Consider the following 21,621-nt stretch of genomic DNA (forward strand, 5'->3'; position numbering starts at 1 on the left):
GGAGATGGATGGTATTATTTGTTTTTATTGTTTCCCTTGTCTTTATTTACTCTCGTTAGATTTATAAGGTTCAGTTAGTATCTGGTGAGAGTGAATTGTTATGGGAGATGGATGTTATTATTTGTTTTTATTGTTTCCCTTGTCTTTATTTACTCTCAATAGATTTATAAGGTTCAGTTAGTATCTGGTGAGACTGAATTGTTATGGGAGATGGATGTTATTATTTGTTTTTATTGTTGCCCTTGTCTTTATTTACTCTCAATAGATTTATAAGGTTCAGTTAGTATCTGGTGAGACTGAATTGTTATGGGAGATGGATGTTATTATTTGTTTTTATTGTTGCCCTTGTCTTTATTTACTCTCAATAGATTTATAAGGTTCAGTTAGTATCTGGTGAGAGTGAATTGTTATGGGAGATGGATGGTATTATTTGTTTTTATTGTTTCCCTTGTCTTTATTTACTCTCATTAGATTTATAAGGTTCAGTTAGTATCTGGTGAGAGTGAATTGTTATGGGAGATGGATGGTATTATTTGTTTTTATTGTTTCCCTTGTCTTTATTTACTCTCATTAGATTTATAAGGTTCAGTTAGTATCTGGTGAGACTGAATTGTTATGGGAGATGGATGTTATTATTTGTCTTTATGGTTGCCCTTGTCTTTATTTACTCTCAATAGATTTATAAGGTTCAGTTAGTATCTGGTGAGACTGAATTGTTATGGGAGATGGATGGTATTATTTGTTTTTATTGTTGCCCTTGTCTTTATTTACTCTCAATAGATTTATAAGGTTCAGTTAGTATCTGGTGAGACTGAATTGTTATGGGAGATGGATGTTATTATTTGTTTTTATTGTTTCCCTTGTCTTTATTTACTCTCAATAGATTTATAAGGTTCAGTTAGTATCTGGTGAGACTGAATTGTTATGGGAGATGGATGTTATTATTTGTTTTTATTGTTTCCCTTGTCTTTATTTACTCTCAATAGATTTATAAGGTTCAGTTAGTATCTGGTGAGAGTGAATTGTTATGGGAGATGGATGGTATTATTTGTTTTTATTGTTTCCCTTGTCTTTATTTACTCTCGTTAGATTTATAAGGTTCAGTTAGTATCTGGTGAGACTGAATTGTTATGGGAGATGGATGTTATTATTTGTTTTTATTGTTGCCCTTGTCTTTATTTACTCTCAATAGATTTATAAGGTTCAGTTAGTATCTGGTGAGACTGAATTGTTATGGGAGATGGATGTTATTATTTGTTTTTATTGTTTCCCTTGTCTTTATTTACTCTCAATAGATTTATAAGGTTCAGTTAGTATCTGGTGAGAGTGAATTGTTATGGGAGATGGATGGTATTATTTGTTTTTATTGTTTCCCTTGTCTTTATTTACTCTCATTAGATTTATAAGGTTCAGTTAGTATCTGGTGAGAGTGAATTGTTATGGGAGATGGATGGTATTATTTGTTTTTATTGTTTCCCTTGTCTTTATTTACTCTCGTTAGATTTATAAGGTTCAGTTAGTATCTGGTGAGACTGAATTGTTATGGGAGATGGATGGTATTATTTGTTTTTATGGTTGCCCTTGTCTTTATTTACTCTCAATAGATTTATAAGGTTCAGTTAGTATCTGGTGAGACTGAATTGTTATGGGAGATGGATGGTATTATTTGTTTTTATTGTTTCCCTTGTCTTTATTTACTCTCATTAGATTTATAAGGTTCAGTTAGTATCTGGTGAGAGTGAATTGTTATGGGAGATGGATGGTATTATTTGTTTTTATTGTTACCCTTGTCTTTATTTACTCTCATTAGATTTATAAGGTTCAGTTAGTATCTGGTGAGAGTGAATTGTTATGGGAGATGGATGGTATTATTTGTTTTTATTGTTTCCCTTGTCTTTATTTACTCTCATTAGATTTATAAGGTTCAGTTAGTATCTGGTGAGAGTGAATTGTTATGGGAGATGGATGGTATTATTTGTTTTTATTGTTACCCTTGTCTTTATTTACTCTCATTAGATTTATAAGGTTCAGTTAGTATCTGGTGAGAGTGAATTGTTATGGGAGATGGATGGTATTATTTGTTTTTATTGTTTCCCTTGTCTTTATTTACTCTCGTTAGATTTATAAGGTTCAGTTAGTATCTGGTGAGACTGAATTGTTATGGGAGATGGATGGTATTATTTGTTTTTATTGTTTCCCTTGTCTTTATTTACTCTCAATAGATTTATAAGGTTCAGTTAGTATCTGGTGAGACTGAATTGTTATGGGAGATGGATGTTATTATTTGTTTTTATTGTTGCCCTTGTCTTTATTTACTCTCAATAGATTTATAAGGTTCAGTTAGTATCTGGTGAGACTGAATTGTTATGGGAGATGGATGTTATTATTTGTTTTTATTGTTGCCCTTGTCTTTATTTACTCTCAATAGATTTATAAGGTTCAGTTAGTATCTGGTGAGAGTGAATTGTTATGGGAGATGGATGGTATTATTTGTTTTTATTGTTTCCCTTGTCTTTATTTACTCTCATTAGATTTATAAGGTTCAGTTAGTATCTGGTGAGAGTGAATTGTTATGGGAGATGGATGGTATTATTTGTTTTTATTGTTACCCTTGTCTTTATTTACTCTCAATAGATTTATAAGGTTCAGTTAGTATCTGGTGAGAGTGAATTGTTATGGGAGATGGATGGTATTATTTGTTTTTATTGTTTCCCTTGTCTTTATTTACTCTCGTTAGATTTATAAGGTTCAGTTAGTATCTGGTGAGAGTGAATTGTTATGGGAGATGGATGGTATTATTTGTTTTTATTGTTACCCTTGTCTTTATTTACTCTCAATAGATTTATAAGGTTCAGTTAGTATCTGGTGAGACTGAATTGTTATGGGAGATGGATGGTATTATTTGTTTTTATTGTTGCCCTTGTCTTTATTTACTCTCAATAGATTTATAAGGTTCAGTTAGTATCTGGTGAGACTGAATTGTTATGGGAGATGGATGGTATTATTTGTTTTTATTGTTTCCCTTGTCTTTATTTACTCTCGTTAGATTTATAAGGTTCAGTTAGTATCTGGTGAGACTGAATTGTTATGGGAGATGGATGGTATTATTTGTTTTTATTGTTTCCCTTGTCTTTATTTACTCTCAATAGATTTATAAGGTTCAGTTAGTATCTGGTGAGACTGAATTGTTATGGGAGATGGATGGCATTTCACATGAAGATGAATGGCACGTCATGGAGGTCAACCTTAATAATACAGATGGCTATTTCAAGGTACCAGTTCTTCTTTTTCCTCTTTTCTTTTTTCCCATGTCTACCCACCTTTTTTATTTTCCTTTTAATTAATTACCCTCATTCAAGGTACTTTTTTCCCCATCTCCTCCCACCTTTTTCTTTTTTTTCTTTTTTGTATGATTATTTCCCCTCATTCTTACTTTGTTGCATCCTTTTCTTTCTCTGTTTTATTTGCTCATCTCTTTCTGTAGTTTACATGTAGTGTGTTTTTTATTTGTTAATCGTTTTAGTATCCTGTTTTATTTCTTCTCATTTTTCTTTCCATTGTTGTGCTTTAGGCACCTTGTAAAAAGTCAGAGCTTCATATTTCCTGTAGAAATTAAAGGACATTTAGCATCCCTAAAGCATGGTTCCTTGCTAACATATGAAGCATAAACTACATGTATTGACAAGCTATCTTCCCTATCTAATGTATTTTGTGTTTCGTCCCTTTCCTATTTTTATTTTTTTAGTTTGTCTTTGACTTCCTCTTTGCTTACTCCTTTATCGTCATTATTCTCTACTATTTCCCCCTTTTGTTCATGCATCTTTGTAAAATATTTTCTTGATTTTTCTTTATGTCATTGCGTTTTTAGTTATCTATTCTCCGTTTTGATGGAAAGATACATGAAGATTCCTTGCAATAGCGCTGTTTAATTCTATATAATTCAATTTCATTCAATTACTTCTTTTGATGTAAGTTAAATTTGGTTTGATTTATTGTTAGGTCCGCTTCCAAGCCTCAACCAGAGATCGGACGATGAATGCGGCTATATCAGTTGATGATATCACCCTTAGCACTACACCTTGTCAACCATTTGGGTCATGTGACTTTGAGACTGGACTCTGCTCCTGGAGAAATGAAGAGAAACTTGATGACTTTGATTGGAAACTCATTCAAGGACGAACACCGACCGACTTTACTGGTCCACCAGCCGATCATTAGACATTTGGAACGCAGTATGGTAAGACACACAGGCTTTGGTGATGATATTTAAAGTAGCGTCATATATACTTTGTCGTAAGACACAGTGAGTGTCACTAGCGTACCGACGTTGAGGTCCTTTTTTTTTTGCTTGTCAATTTTTTTTCTGGTGCGAATCCTTTATTAATGGTTGAAGACCTTTTTTTCTTTTTGCTTGTCAAATTTTTTGGCGGACTATTTCGCCCCCCCCCCCTGTGGAAAATCCTAGGTATGCTACTGGAGAGTGTAAAATGTTCATGTTAGTGTCAATATTTGGCATTAATCAAAAATTTAAAACCCGTTTTGGTATTAAGAAACACTGGATGCAAGATGTTGGTGTGGATGATACAATGTACATCATTATCATTATCACCATAATGTTATCACAATCATCTTATTATCGTCATCATAACCATCATCTTCTCTGTCATCAGCATCATCATAACCATCATCTTCTCTGTCATCAGCATCGTCATAACCATCATCTTCTCTGTCATCAGCATCATCATAACCATCATCTTCTCTGTCATCAGCATCGTCATAACCATCATCTTCTCTGTCATCAGCATCATCATAACCATCATCTTCTCTGTCATCAGCATCACCATCATCTTCTCTGTCATCAGCATCATCATAACCATCATCTTCTCTGTCATCAGCATCATAACCATCATCTTCTCTGTCATTAGCATCATCATAACCATCATCTTCTCTGTCATCAGCATCATAACCATCATCTTCTCTGTCATTAGCATCATCATAACCATCATCTTCTCTGTCATCAGCATCGTCATAACCATCATCTTCTCTGTCATCAGCATCATCATAACCATCATCTTCTCTGTCATCAGCATCATCATAACCATCATCTTCTCTGTCATCAGCATCATCATAACCATCATCTTCTCTGTCATCAGCATCATCATAACCATCATCTTCTCTGTCATCAGCATCATCATAACCATCATCTTCTCTGTCATCAGCATCATCATAACCATCATCTTCTCTGTCATCAGCATCATCATAACCATCATCTTCTCTGTCATCAGCATCGTCATAACCATCATCTTCTCTGTCATCAGCATCATCATAACCATCATCTTCTCTGTCATTAACATCATCATAACCATCATCTTCTCCATCATCAGGACCATCATAACCATTATTATCATTGCTGTGGCTATCACTACTAATGTATCATCTTCTCTGTCATTAGCATCATCATAACCATCATCTTCTCTGTCATCAGCATCATCATAACCATCATCTTCTCTGTCATTAACATCATCATAACCATCATCTTCTCCATCATCAGGACCATCATAACCATTATTATCATTGCTGTGGCTATCACTACTAATGTATTTTTTCTACCCTTCTAGGTACCTACATCTACATAGAGTCTTCTGACAGGCAAAGGAATCAAAAAGCTATCCTAAAGTCTGGAGATTTTCTTGCCTCTGAGAAGCGATGTTTAGAGTTTTATTACTACATGTACGGCACCTCAGTAGGATCTCTGTACGTTCAAAGGCAGACTGATACACAATCAAAGTTCACCAATCTCAAGAAACTGAGTGGAAATAAAGGAGCATACTGGAGACAACAATTGGTGAGAGGGGGTTAGGTTTTGTTCAGAATGATGTAAAAGTAAGGATGAGGGTTAATTTAGTTTTAAAGGTTAGATTTCATGCTTGGCTTAACAGATTTTTCATTGGAGCAATTGTCGTCGGAGCAAATATCATGGAACCGGTATGGCACATATAAATTTAGATTCAAATTTCATTGACATGATTTCTCACTAATTGGAAAGTTCTTTATTAGTTGTATAGTCTAGATATTACGCAGATTCAATGTAAATTTAACTTTTTGTTAATCAATTCTTGTTCAATCGCTCATGCATGAATGAGGAGTCATCTTAGTTATACCAGAAGAAAGATGAGGCTCAAAGATTTGCTATGATGATATGTTTTTCTTGTATTTGTGGTGAGGTAGATATTGAATATTTGATTACTCTTGGTTTTGTATTTCTTGTTGGACACATTTTGGACACAATACTAAAACAGATCATTCATGTTAATAATACATCATGTCATTATATTTTACAATTCAATCCAAGAGCATTGCAATTTCAGAACCCGCTTTCTTTATAGAGACTTACAGGAATTGTGTTTTCTCTCTGTGTAATCGTTACAACCTTCTGTGTGGTTTAGAGACCCATTATTATAGAGTTCAATTCAAATATTTGTATGTTTCTACATTATTGTAGTATGTCCAATTACATCTGATATACAAAAACTTATTATTTCCCATTGAGATTTAATGCAATAATTCAGATGTCTTATTCTGTCTTTCCTTTTATGTAAAAAATGCAAGTGATGCGATTGACAAAACTTATTCTTCCTCACAATTTTTTTTACGCTTCTGTTTTGGACTTTTTACTCTGTATTTCCTTTCACTTAGTAGATACAACATGTAGGTGTAGTGGATGCAGCTTATTTACCAATTTAGATTTTATGATATAGTTACGATATCTTCTGTATTTCATTCATATAACAACTACGATTAGATGTGATAGATCTACCAATCGATAATTTGTGCTACAATTTAGACTTCTAATTCCGTCTTTCATTTCATATAACAGCTCGCATTAGATGTGATAGATGAAGCTTATTCCTACCAATTGAGATTTTATGCTACAGTTGGGACGTCTAATTCTGGTGATATATCGCTTGACGATATCGCTTTCTATGATGGAGAATGTCCTGGTAATTATAATATTCATTTATATATTTTTAAGAATTTCCAATTACATGTATGATTATAAAGCATCACAATTAAAAAATCGGAGTATTCAAATAGTTCTAGCTGAATTTATCAAACAAATTTCAGATTAAGTCTTATCGAACAGTCGTCAAGTGAATAGACATTTCATACAAGACATGATATCCATTTAGATTCATGAATTAATTATTGTTGTATTTCATTTGTTAATACTTTCCATTGATTGTAATCATTCCTTTATTTCAAAGAGAGGCAGTGTACAAAGTGATGAACAAACTTAAACGCTGTTATTACATGTTATTTTAGTATTAGATTATTATCATCATCAGCAGTTGTGTTTTTATTATCATTATTCTTGTTTATTAATGTATATGCAGTTATCATAGTAATTTACGTGATTTTCAGCTGAACCCAGACACCGATTGGTTTTGTTGATAATATAAATCAATTTGAAGTTCAAGTTATTATTGTTTTCATCACCGTCATTATTGTTATCAACATCAATTTTGTTTTTCTTACTATTACTTTTTTTATTGATATTGTTTTTAGCCGAACCCCCAGACTGTGATTTCTACTGTGAAGATCCTGACAAGACGTGTATTCCATACAGCAAGTTTTGTGATTTCATACCTCATTGTCCAAACCAAAGAGACGAAAGTGACTGTGGTAAGTTAGCAGTTTGAGTCTTTCACAATACAAGCACCAATAACATTCTTTTTTAGTTTGACTTTGTGGAGCGCTGTGGCCCAGTTGATTGGTCTCCGGACCTTGAAACAGAGAATTTTGGGTTCAAATCCAAGCCATGGCTTTATAAAAAAATTGATCCATTTTATGCTTACACTCAACCCAGATGACATGAATGGGAACCTATGCAGGATTAATTCTTGAATGCGCACATTTAACTGGAAACAGCAGCTCTAGCTGAAAATGGGGAAATAATAATAGTGCACCTTGAAATAGATTATTTCTAGATACATTTAGATGGCTATCTATAAATACTTATTTCTTTTATCATTTTAAGAGACCGACTTGCCATCTCCTATAGTAGTACTAGTAGTAGAGGTGCCTGGCTCAGTGGACAATTCTCCAGACTTTGAACCACAAGGTCAGGGTTTCAAATCCCACCACAGCACTTGCATCCTTTGGCTAGACGTTTATCTAAATTTGCCACTCTCCTCCCAGGTGTTATAAATGGGTACCAGTAGGAAAGAATTCCTAGAATTCTTGAGCGACTGATAACAAGAGCTGTGCTAAAGCTGGGGTAAAAGTATGCAGTGCTTAGCAACATTTATATTAAGCATTGCATTAAATGTTGTATCAAATGTTTCATATTATTACTTCTTTTGTTATATCTGTAGGATCATCATGTGACTTTGAAGAGGGTACCTGTGGCTGGTGGAATTCTGGTCACAATGTTTATAAGTTCATCAGACATCAAGGGGATACGCCAGACTCAAACACTGGTCCAGCCTTCGATCACACCACACTTACTGCATTCGGTAAATTCTTAAATAATATTTATGTGGATTTGATTTTATTTCATTTTAATTATTTCTACGTTCAAATCACTATCAGAATTACAAAATAGATGTACAGTGAATACAATATACAAAGTGGGTGGTGTTTACTCCAGCATGCATCACTGAATGCAATGGAAGTTTGATCAAAATCGGATGTAAAATAAGAAAGTTATGGCATTTTAAAGTTTTGCTTATTTTGAACAAAATAGTTATATGAACGAGCCAGTTACATCCAAATGAGAGAGTTTATGACATCATTTACTCACTATTTCTTTTGTATTTTATTATATGAAATATTTTTATTTTCTCGTCATCGTCATGTGAAATGAAGTTTCATTCCTCCCTGAACACGTGGAATTCCATTATTTCAACATTTTGTGCTTCAGGCAAGGAGGTCCTAATCGTCAAATTCGTAAAAATTGAAATATTGTATAATTCAAACAATAAAAAACAAAAGAAATAGTGAGTGAGTGACATCATCGACTCTCTCATTTGGATGTAACTGGCTCGTTCATATTTTGTTGAAAATAAGTGAAACTTTGAAATGTCATAACTTTGTTATTTTACATCCGATTTTGATGAGATTTTCAGCATTGTGCTTGTCTGATTTTTCTCTATTGATTCAAATCAACATTTTTCTGAGGTGGACTTGACCTTTAAAACTCATCTTTTTTCAACACTATCATATTTTTTATTTTGTTATAGTTTTGTCTACATTAGTGAGCCCACTTGTGCACTTTGAAACACTTGTATAAAACCCCCTATAAATTTCATCATTATTAGTATCATTTTATTTTTATAATGCTATGTACTATATATTTACTATTTGATCTTCTGCAGACATATGTACATGTATGTCGGCATCACCTCTATTTCCAGTACTAGATGGGTGGTATTTTCATTTTCTGTTCTTTTCTGTTTGTGGTAACTCCCGTAGGAACTCGGCTGGACAGCATTTTGCTGGTAAACGCCAAGCTGGTATAAAACCAATTACCTATGAAACATTTTACGTCTAGGTTAATCAGTCATAGTGGCTGACGTTATAGACGACAGATATCACTCTCGGGCCTTTTTATCAAAGTGGAGACAATGGCAGAGTTTGGATTCGAACTCACAACCTTACAATTATGAGTCCAATGCTCTAACCACTGGACCAAACGACCCTTCTGCATTTTGCATGCATCCCTGGATGCAATGAAAGTGCATTACACTATAATATACTATCATTATACTATTTCATCTCCTTGCACAAGGTTGGTATATGTACGTTGGCATCACCCCTAGTTCTGGTACACGATGTGCGGTGTTTTCATCCAGTATGCATCATCTTTTTTCAACGCTTCCATATTTTTTTTAATGGATTTATTGTCTACGTCATTAAGCCCACCTGTGCACTTTGAAACACCCATATAAAGTGTCCTATAAATATCATTAGTAATAGTATTATCATTGTTATTATTATACTACATGTATGTCATATCTATTTACTTTTTCATCACTTTGCACTAGGTTGGTATATGTACGTTGGCATCACCCCTACTTCCGGTACACGATGGGCAGTGTTTTCATCCCGTATGCATCACAATGCAGCAGCGACCTGTGAGGTTTGGTTTTGGTATCACATGTACGGTGAAGACATTGGTTCACTAGAGCTTTACATACAGGAAGAGAAGTTCTTGATGAGACCTTGGGTGAAGACCGGAAGCCAAGGAGACACATGGCATGAGGGTATCGCAGCTCTTGGAAGGATTCCCGGAGGATTCAATGTAAGACGATTATGATCCACAGTATTTATATTGCACCATATTTCTGTTAAAAACATTTGTAGGCGCAGGCTCATCCAATTAAAGGAGAATGAAACCTTTGGACCAAGATAGCTTGTGTGAAAACAGAAAAATCAAAGAAACAGATCAACAAAAGTTTGAGAAAAATCGGACAAGTAACGAGAAAGTTATGAGCTTTTGAATATTGCAATCACTAACGCTATGGCGATCCTCACATTGGCAATGCGACAAAGATGTGTGATGTCAGTCTTGAACAACTCTCCCCATTACTTTAGTATACATTGCCTCTTTTATTACATCTATGAGTAGAAAATGTATTCTTTCTATAGGAGGGCATGTAATACAGAATTTTAAAGAATACATCATAGATAAAGAGTTTGTATCACCATACGAAAAAGCAAAAAGACACATTTTCAGGGTATTTCATAGTCCATCAAAGGGAAAGTACTTCATGTGTGACATCACACATCCTTGTCACGTTGCCAATGGGAGGATCTCCATAGCATTAGAGATTGCAATATTCAAATGCTCATAACTTTCTCATTGTCCTATTTTTCTCAAACTTTCTTTGTTCTTATTCTTTGATTTTTCTGTTTCGACACAAGCCTACTTGTTCCAAAGGTTTCATTCCCCTTTAAGCTAATTATTACATATCTGCTGAAATAAGTGAGTTTTGAGAGACGATTAGAGAATTCAATGTTGTCAATTTCACAGAGTGAAGAAGGGAGGGAGTTCCAGAGGCGTGGAGCAATAGATGAAAAGGCACGGTCTCCATATCCCTTTACGTATGTGTAGGTTACATGAAGAGCATAGGTGGTGGTTTTTGTTGATAACCTTTTTTTTTGCCTGTTAATTTTCAATGCGTCCCCCCATAAAAAAAGTTTGGTCGCTATTTTTTTGTTTTTTTTGGGGGGGGGGCTTGTGTCAAAAAGTTTGGGGGTCCCCTCCTAAAATTTGTGTCTTCCGCCTCCGATGATGAAGAGTAACACCAGAACCAATGAGTGCAAGCCAGAATGTAGATGATGTTCTATCATTCTCCGAACCCTAACTATGATGCCTAATTGTATTCTATAATCCCAAGCTTTCAATGATAATGGAGAAGGGGAACGGAATTTTCAGAACTTCACTGAAAACACAATTTTTTGGGCCAAAAAAAATAAAATTCATTAAATGCACTGAGAATCATGAAAATCAAAGCAAAATCTTATGAAACAGAACTGTGCGTATGGGAAAAGTCTTTCCATCAAACCCTGAATCCGGGTCGTGTGGTCCAGTGGTTAGAGCATTGGACTCATAATCACAAGGTTGTGAGTTCGAATCCCAACTCTGCCATGGTCTCCACTTTGATAAAAAGGCCCAAGAGTGATATCTGTCATCTATTACGTCAGCCACTATGACTGATTAACCTAGGTGTAAAATGTTTCCAAAGTAATTGGTTATATATACCAGCTTGGCGTTTACCAGCAAAAAATGCTGTCCTGCCAAGTTCCTACGGGAGTTACCACAAACAGAAACTAAGAGAAAAATTATCAACATTTTTTAATAGTGACCTTGTTATGTAATTGTCATGACTTTGAAATTAATTGTAGTTCATTGAGGTGAAAGTCGCTACTGATTTCATTCAACAATGATCATTTGATTGAAACGTGATAATGTAATTCCATTGACAAATTTAATGAGAAAGAGAACTATTGTACTGTAAATTCACCGAAATTATTTTATTTCATATATATATAGAACTGTCATTATTTCAAAACACAAAAATGAATGCAATTTTCTGAGATTAAAGCTGCTATTTGTTTTAATCCACAATAATGATTTGATGGGCATGGGAGGATGTGATTTCATATATTTATGTCAATGGCATAAAATAATTGTCGGTTTACTGTTATGACCTTTCATCAATTTGTCACACTGCAGGTGAAGTTTCAGTCAGTACGTCAATACACTGTGTTTGGTGATGTAGCCATAGATGATATCAGTATGAGACAGTGTGCATTACCAGGTAAACTCATTCTACCTCTCTCTATGATAATAATAGTAACACATAGACTTTTTATAGTGCACTTTCCATACATGTATTTATAAGATGCTGAAGGTGCTTTAACCCTTATCTGAGGGGGGGTCAATCTGACCCCCTCAACAAATTTGGTCATTACGCCATTGCACAAAATATTTTGACCGCACTGCTCACTGACTTTTTACTTTCACGTCTTGCGCATCTTTTGGGACCAAAGTTGTGACCCTTGGTTACAGGGTACCAAAATTGCACAATATTATGTAAGCGCATGTCAGACCCAAAATTTTTCAAAAATGTGATTCCGTGTACAAAGTCAATGTAAATTGTGTTTTCAACCAAAAATCATAAATGTATGATTATTTTTTACTTTTGTTGTATTGGATTTATGTTATGCTATTAGAATAGGGTTAGATTATATATAGTCAAATCGTACATTTCAGTCATAAATTGACTCTTTTTACTCTGAAAAAACATTCTTTAAAGATAGTTGTAATATTTTAAGACATAACCTACAAAAATAGACATAGATAGTAAAGAAAATTGTTATCACTGTGTATGTTTTTTTACCATTTTTCCATGCATCATACAATCCTTGTATTGGGGCTTATATCATGGGAAATGTTCCCACTATGTCTGACCGATTACCTGGGTAAATTGTCTTCTTCATTTTCTATTGAGTAAAGATGACTTACACTGATTAAGTCTGGAAAAACATAAAAAAAAAATTATATTAAAGAGTATCTTCCCCAATTAATTTGATCATATTTTGTGTGGTATATGTATGTTTTAATGTGATGCCAGATTTCATTTGTGTCAAAACAAGTTGTGACTTCAATGAATGAATCTGACAATGAAGCCATTATCTACAGGAATTACATTCAAACTGAAATTGCTACAATTGTAGCAACACATGTATGCATGTATTCTGATGCATGCCTTTAAGTTGAGTATTCGCTGATTATCTCTTTATTTGTACGTGCAATTAATTTTTCGTAATGGTATTATCACTTTCTGTTTCTTTGTTGTTCTAAAAAATTTACTGAGATATCTTGTATTATTTCTTCCCCTTCTTTCTTAGTGCTTTGAAACTTTCGTATAAAGCACTTGATAAATATTGTATATTATTATTATGTCTATTTGGACAGGACTTTCATTAACAATTTGGCAATATTTGGGGTGTACAATTTTGTTGACTTACTCTGTTTATTTTGCTATACAGTTCCACAGGTGAGAGACTGTGATATTGATGAATTCCGCTGTGCTACTAATGCCTGTATACCATTCATGAGAATATGTGATTTTACTGATGATTGCGGAGACTTTTCAGATGAAGCTCCTGATCTCTGCAGTAAGTTACATTTCAATATTTTTTTCACAGTTTACACTTCCCAAGAGACACGGAAACAAAATTGTGTAGATACACACATTTTAAAGTGTAGCCCTTTTGTGGTAGTGGGTAACTTTAAAGGGGAATCCAGCCTTAGCCATAAAGTGTTGTGTTGTGTAGGAGAAAAATTAATTTAAAAGAATGGTGAAAGTCTGAAAGAAATCGGACAAGCAATAAGAAAGTTATAGCTGCTTTAAAATTGAGATCACTATTAGTATGTAGATTTCAAATTGGCAACTGGGTAAGTAAATTATGACAAGGGGCAAGGACAACTTTCCCATAGGCCATGTACTTTATTATCAGGTATTTGTGGTTTTCTCCTAAGTACCCATTCCCCTGGGGCAGTAATCTAAATATAACCCAGGTAATATATTGTTTAATGTCCTCATGAAAGAAAAATATAATTTGAAATAAAACTTATGGGAAAAATTACATTTTAGCCATAATGTGTATTGGTGTACACGGAAGAGTAGTCCTTGCCTTACATCACTCTGACATCACATATGCGGCCAATTTGAAGTCTCCATGAGTATAGGGATTACCAAAATTTACAACTTTTAAAAATTCATAACTTTCTTGTTGTTTGTCCAATATTGTTCAAACTTTCACCTATCAATTTGTCTGATATTTCTTTTTCTTATAAAAACATGTTTTTATTTGGGTTGGATTCCCCTTTAAGGGTTGAAAGTACGCAATGTAATACAGGGTATGGAGGTAGATCATCAAAGTTCGTTGTGGCCCAGTGGATAAGTTTTCTGACTTTGAAACAGAGGGATCGTGGGTTCGAATCCCAGCCATGGCATAATTTCCTTCAGCAAGAAATTTATCCACATCGTGCTGCACGCGACCCAGGTGAGGTGAATGGATATCCAGCAGGATTAGTTCCTTGAATGCATGAGCGCTGAAAGGCAGCTCGAGCTAAAGCCGGGGTAATAATAATAATAGTAACAACGCGCCTCGGAATAGAATATTTCTAGATAGATGGCGCTATATAAATGTCTATTATTATTAAAGACTTTTAAACTTTCATGATACTTTATTATCTGAGAGATATCAAATGACGAATATAGAGATCAAGTGTAGGGGATACAAAGACTGTTACAACCTTGCTTCTCACTTTATTTTTTTATGTACAAATACATGTAGTTGACATAGTATATATACATTAGTACTTGTCAGGTATATGTATCTATGAAATGTATGACTTTGAGAATGGTACCCTTCGTATTCACATATTATTTCTTGTTGGGTACCTGTGATGTGTGTGACTTTGAGAATGGTACCCTTCGTATTCACATATTATTACTTGTTGGGTACATATTATGTGCATGACTTTGAGAATGGTACCCTTCGTATTCACATACTATTAATTGTTGGGTACCTATGATATGTGTGACGTTGAGAATGGTACCCTTCATATACTTGTAGGGTACCTATGATGTGTTTCACTTTGAGAATGGTACCATTTGTACTCATATATTAGTAAATGTCAGGTAGCTATGATATGTCTTTGATGATGGGTCCCTTTTGATTTATAGGTACATGATTTTGAGAATAGTAACCTATGTATTGTCAGGTACCTGTGCTATATGTGACCTTGAGAAATGTACCCTTTGTATTTATACATTGTTATTTGTCAGGTACCTATGATATGTGTGACTTTGAGGATGGTACCTGTGACTGGGTTCAAGATGCTTCAGATGAAATGGAGTTCAGCAGATTAAGCGGACAGTCTGAACCTGGTGTACGTAGCGGCCCCATCCGTGATCACACAACTCAATATCTTGGTATGTTTACTCAGTTTTATCTCAATGTGTCACCCTACATGTAGTCTTACTCATAAATGGCAATAGTGTTATTGTATATATAGAATCAAAGTCAAAATATAATCTCAGTTCTTTGCGAATATTTATATGGAAAGAAGCATGCTAAATGTTTGTATGTACCTGTACTGACAAGAGTGCTCATGAGTTAAAGGGATGCTCTGGACAGAAGAAATTTTTTTCCTTTAAATAGAGTAAATTTACAGAGCGAAATGCTGAGAATTGCATCCAAATCAGTTAACAAATACTGGTAACAAAGTTCTTGAATTTTAGAGATTTGCATTAATCCAATGAAAAAGTTATAGGCACTTTTTCATGAATATGCATTAGGTGGGCTGATGATGTTCACATCGCTGCTTTCCTTTTTCTTATGTTGTGTTTCATTTTTTCTTACATATGTAAATAATGTGTTCCCATTAAGATTAAAGAAATTTCAGCAAGAAATGCATGTAACTAATGCACTTAATCAGTTGACAATCCAATTGTTTTAGCTCTTGGTAAACATTTTTTGAATAAACCTAATTTCATATAAAATACAAAGGAACGAGTGGGGAAGTGACATCATTAGCTCAGCTAATGAATATGGCTGTTTTTATTTTATGATTGCCCTAGGGTATTACATGGTGTTAATAGCTGATACTGATGGTTATAAGGAGAATGATACAGCCAGACTCATCAGCCCTGTTTACAAATCAACTGGCCCAGACTGTAGGGTAAGTCTAAAGCCAAAATACCATTGAATCCATGGTTCAAAATCATAGATTATGCAGAATTGAAGCACTGACTGTGCTCAATTCAGCACATAGATTGGGAAGGCGTCCAATCTCACATCCTCCATTTCTCCCTGATCCGGTCCTTATGTTTGTTTGTTTTTTCTTCTAATTAACAACTCAAATAATGCTACCTCATACTCTCAATGGTGATGGTCAGTTTAGTTTTTAAAACTTAATTATTCCTATATCGATAATTGTTGGGTGAATTTTGTTTGTATTTAATTGTTTTAAAATTTGTAAACAAATTTTCGGCATTACTCCTTTGTTTTTAAGATCAAATGCTCAATCTGTAATGAAAATCATAAGTCAGAAAAAATTGAAACCAGTGGGATTCGAACCTGCCATCTACTGCTATCCTGGCAGCGACTTTACACAGGCTATTCTGGTTCACGGCTAAATCACGATGAACTGGAATTCAAATACCCTTGATCCTCTTCTTTCTTACTCATTTATATGCAAATTCAGTCCGCCGTGGACAATAGATAAAAGTAAATAAAGAGGCACCAATACCTAGGAGGAAATTATAATTTGCAAACAAATTTTCGGCATTACTCCTTTGTGTTTAAGATTGCATGCTCGATCTGTAATGAAAATCATAATTGTTTTTATTGAGACTTAAATAAAAAAATATGTTTATTTGAATGGAATTAAGTCTCCTCTCTCTCATCTTCTCTCTCTCTCTCTCTCTTCTCAGGCACGTATTTGGTATCATATGTATGGCCGTGATATGGGAACATTGAACATCTACCTACGAACAAACATTGGTGGATACATGACCCTGCTCTTCACCAAGAACTGGTATTCTAATGACTATTGGGAACTAGCTAACCTTGCACTACTCGATGAAGGGTCTCCTAACTTCCAAGTTGTGATCGAGGTTGTCAGAGGCGATGGTCCTTACGGTGATATAGGGATCGATGACACATCATTCACTACAGACTGCATGCAAGTAACTGGTAAGTTTACAAAGAGAAGTGTCCATTGGTGTAAGGGCCTTTGGTCTATACAGTGACAAGGATTAACTCTTTTTCTGCCAATGACAGAATCACCTGTGCACCACATAAATTTCATGGTGTAACCTTAAGAATGGTTTTTGCCAATTCAGCTCACAATATCTTTTGATTGGTTTATCGTAAAGAAAAGCTTTGTGTGTACATAGTACAATGTGGAGCGTTGTGGCCCAGTGGATTAGTCTTCGGACTTTGAAACAGAGGGTTGTGGGTTCAAATCCCAGCCATGGCGTAATTTCCTTCAGCAAGAAACTGATCCACGATGTGCTGCACTCGACCCAGGTGAGGTAAATGGGTACCGGTAGGAAGTAATTCCTTAAGAAGCTGTGTGCGCTATGAACGCCTAGCTTAACCGGGTAATATAGGAGCGCCTTGAGCACCTAACAAGGTGGAAATGTGCGCAATATAAATATCCTATATTATTATTATTATTATTATTACAATGTGAAGCACACTTCACTATTGTGCATGTGTGTATGAACAATAGACTTAATGTACTCTATCTGTAGAATGTGACTTCAGTCGAACATGGCAGTCTGCTTTATGTGACTGTTGTCGAACAGAGTGGGCAAAGAGTTACCAATACGTTCAGGTGCCAGAAATGCAAGTTTAAAATAATATGATTGACTTTCAACCAATCTAAATTGCACATTATGGATTGCACATGAGTTTCTTAGTTGCATTTAATTGCAACCCTTTCTGCAATAGGTTTCAGGGCACTAACCTATAAAGGATACTATTATGGTAACCTTGCTATTGAATGGTAACTACCATGGTAACGATGATCAACAACCAATCAAAATCAAGGATTCTATCTACATGTAGGTTACCATGGATGGCAAAGTTCCCGTAATGATAACTTATGCAATGGGGACCATACTGTTTACAAGTTAGTTGTAATGCACACACTTTGCATGTAACAAAGATCTTTCACCATGTCTTTTAAGACGAATGAAAGAATGCTACTAGGAATCTTCCACAGCTGTTTGTCCTTCACATTCCGATATATTAACTATGATGAATCATATGTATTAGCCATGAAAAGTTGCTTGCACGATTCCTAGTAAGAGACGCCTCACCCAAGGTGTTTCCCCTTTGAATCAAACAAAGAAAGATTATATTTTTTGACAGAGGCTTTGGTTTTTTTAGAATGACTGCTTATGACACACTTTATAAAGCTTCATGTATTATGCCGGCAGAAAGGAATTCCTGTAGATGCAGTGAACATTATATTTTGGGTACTACGACTCCTGTGTCTACTTCTGTTGGTCGTTGTCGAAAGGGAAAATGACAGTGTGCCAAACTGGAATGTTTTTACTTTCTTAATCTTTATCCTAGGTGGAATTCCTTCTGGTACAAGGACTCCTGCAGCTACAACCATTAGTCCTTGCGGGAAAGACAAATAACAGCGTATTGACATGACTTGTAATAACTTTCTTAATCTCTATTGCAGGTGGACTTCCTTCGGGTACAACGACTCCTGCGTCTACTACCATTGGTCCTTGCGGAAAGGGTAAATGGCAGTGTGATGACCTGACTTGTATTGATTCTAGTCAGTACTGTGATTACCAAGAAGACTGTCCTGATAAATCAGATGAGGCATTCTGTGGTAAGATATAATTTCATCCTTATATACATTTCATTTAAGCTAAGGACATTAAGGAATACATGTAGATATCAGAGCAGCAGGTAAGAGGTCACCAGCCCCCACCAGGATCTACGACTTCCGGTGGGTGATACAAAATTGCTCTTTTTTAAATTATGTAGTCGGTTGTATTTGTTAAGATCTCTTTTTATTTGTTTATATTTGTTGTTTGTATATACAAAGGAGCTGTTGCTGGGCTAGCATCATGAGCATCTCTGGTGCGCTCAACAAGATATCACAATTATTTTATTCAGTCAGTAAGTTTGAAGGCAGGAAAAGGCTTTAGCCTACATGTATGCCATATTGGGTACCATGAACATAGAAGCACTTCCAGATCTCTCTATCCAGCATGGCTTTCCTCAGTTCCTGAATGCTATCAAGGCCTAAGTCTTTCTTCATGACAATGTCAAAGGTGGCCAGACTTCTCCCTCTCCTCGCTGTGCCCTGTTAAGGTTCCCAGAGATATTGTTAACTTGATGAATACACCACTAATTGCTGACCCTTTATTTAATGCCTAAAACTGCATTATATCTCTTTAGAAATAAATGTCCCTTTTCTTATATCTTGATGTATTAATGTCCACCTGGGTTTTTAAGCTTGGATAATTCATATTTTGCTAAAGATTTTTGCAATTATGAATACAAAAGTAGTTGTTATGATGATTTTTTTTGTGGCATGAATGTGTGTGCATAAATCCTTGACAAATGTACAACCTGCTTTCAATTTTTTTTTTGCAGGCCCATGTACGTTTGAATCTGGACTGTGTGGATGGAATGATGAAAGCTATGGGCAGTATGTATGGGAGCAGAAACAGGCTGGGACAGACCAGATACCAGACAAGGATCACAATCTAGACTCATCAAGTGGTAGGTACAGGGTGTATCAAAATAAAACATGATGTGACAGACAAGACACCAGACAAAGATCATAATCTACAACTTTACATACATGTATAACATATTTGTGCTAACATGATGAATTTGATACCAAGCAAATTAGTATGTCATGCCCCTTTATCTCTCTCTCTCTCTTGTGTTCTTCCTCCGCTAAGGTCGGAGATCAACGGCGCCGTTAGAAGGGTCGCAATACATTTAAGGCTCTAAGTTACAATCATGAAGTACTGAGTAAGTTTTGATGAGTTGTCTGGAGGTTGCGTAAGAAGTATAGAATAAGCGTATATAATTGGGCTTTTGTGTTGCTGCTAATACGCCCAGGAGGTAAAAAACACAGACCGACTCTACAAAAAGAGCAGGGGTAGATTCAAAGCATGGTCCAAACTGCTTGGTGTTGGGATTAGCCTTAACCCGCTGGATAAGATCCTGTCGGACAGGTGCTAGGGCTGGACAGGTAGCAACCAGATGTTTCACATCTTTGCAGGCTGACATTCACAGACGACAGCAATCATCAGGTGCTTTGCCAATCTTGGCGAGCCTGACTTGGGTCAGATAGACTTGGCAAGAGATCTGAGCATAGATGGTGATGGCTGACTGCAGACTTGGATTGGAAGTTTGCCCAGGGTACAGATCCTTCGCCTTTGGTTTAGGTGTTCTAGTCCATAAGGACAAGGATGTCTTCTTGGTGAGGGCGTTATGCTGTCTAGCCTCAGACACCTGAATCACTGCCGACTGAACCATTCGTTTCCATAGATGGTAGTTAGGAGGATTCCTTACAAGTTCATCAAGTGGGGGAAGGCTAAGTTGTTGAAGTGCATTACGCCATTCTTGTATGGATTTGGTGCTGGCACAGATACCATGAAGAAGCATCCTTCGTTCTATCCTGTCCATGTCAGTGCACAAGATCTGTCCCAGAAGTAGGAGCTTTTCCTGGGTGACCAAAAGGCTAATTGGGATTATGTCAGTGAGAAGATATTCGGCTTCGTCGGCTGATGTTGTTGGTAGACCCAGAATCCGCTTAAATAGGTGAATCTGTGCCTTGTCTAGGCGATTCAACATTGCCCTTGAGAAGGGAATGCTGGAGCAGCCGAAGATCATCCTGGGAACACAAAACGTTTTCCATAGTTTTGCAGCAACATGGAGAACTACCCTTGCTCTTAGTGGTGAGGTTCCCAACAAGGGCATAAAATGATCTGTATCCCTTTGTGATAGCATCAGCAGCGTAGTCATACTGAAGATTGTCAGTCCTGACGATGCCAAGGTGCTTGTGCTGTGAGGAGACCTATGCAATCGGTTCACCATTGATCTGCCAAGAGTTGTCACTGTTCTGAAGGTCTTGATTGTGCACGATGATTGCACTCTTGGAGGGTTGATTTTGTACTTCCACTCCTGAGTGTAATGAAGAGTGGCATTCAACATCTGTTGCAGTTTCATGGGCTCATTGCTAAGAAGTGCAATGTCATCCACGAACGCTATGACCCCAACATATAGGTTGCCGACTGAGCAGCCAAGATGACACTCCCTCAGACTCTTCATGCGTTTCGTTCACATTTTTGCACAACCACACATTTCCCATTGACGTCCCCTTTCCCATTGTTTTTCGAACATTTTGTTCATACTACTGGGGTTCCTTGATATATTCTCTTTCAAACACCACTTTATTGTATCTTTACTAGTAACCCCCACTGATCTCTATACTATAGTATAGAGATCAGCGGTAATCCCCCCAAAATCAATACATCCTGATCA

At 35.8% G+C, this 21,621-nt stretch overlaps 2 protein-coding genes across 2 annotated transcripts in view; both read left to right on the top strand.

Moving 5' to 3' along the window:
* The window catches only part of LOC121417880 (MAM and LDL-receptor class A domain-containing protein 1-like), a 166,693-nt gene extending 156,799 nt beyond the window's left edge, over positions 1-9,894 (top strand). Inside the window, exons 118-125 of the mRNA XM_041611614.1 lie at positions 3,150-3,272; positions 4,000-4,206; positions 4,551-4,572; positions 5,619-5,845; positions 6,878-7,001; positions 7,567-7,683; positions 8,376-8,516; positions 9,791-9,894. Of these exons, the coding sequence (XP_041467548.1) occupies positions 3,150-3,272; positions 4,000-4,206; positions 4,551-4,572; positions 5,619-5,845; positions 6,878-7,001; positions 7,567-7,683; positions 8,376-8,516; positions 9,791-9,894 (1,065 nt within the window). The remainder of the gene's footprint in view (positions 1-3,149; positions 3,273-3,999; positions 4,207-4,550; positions 4,573-5,618; positions 5,846-6,877; positions 7,002-7,566; positions 7,684-8,375; positions 8,517-9,790) is intronic.
* Positions 9,895-10,051: 157 nt separating this feature from the next.
* The window catches only part of LOC121417881 (MAM and LDL-receptor class A domain-containing protein 1-like), a 34,098-nt gene continuing 22,528 nt past the window's right edge, over positions 10,052-21,621 (top strand). Inside the window, exons 1-8 of the mRNA XM_041611615.1 lie at positions 10,052-10,303; positions 12,242-12,326; positions 13,561-13,689; positions 15,369-15,515; positions 16,164-16,264; positions 17,019-17,280; positions 18,788-18,943; positions 19,717-19,845. Of these exons, the coding sequence (XP_041467549.1) occupies positions 10,055-10,303; positions 12,242-12,326; positions 13,561-13,689; positions 15,369-15,515; positions 16,164-16,264; positions 17,019-17,280; positions 18,788-18,943; positions 19,717-19,845 (1,258 nt within the window). The 5' untranslated portion in view covers positions 10,052-10,054. The remainder of the gene's footprint in view (positions 10,304-12,241; positions 12,327-13,560; positions 13,690-15,368; positions 15,516-16,163; positions 16,265-17,018; positions 17,281-18,787; positions 18,944-19,716; positions 19,846-21,621) is intronic.

Source organism: Lytechinus variegatus, chromosome 6 (assembly GCF_018143015.1).
Source record: "Lytechinus variegatus isolate NC3 chromosome 6, Lvar_3.0, whole genome shotgun sequence".
Lineage (NCBI taxonomy): Eukaryota > Metazoa > Echinodermata > Echinoidea > Temnopleuroida > Toxopneustidae > Lytechinus > Lytechinus variegatus.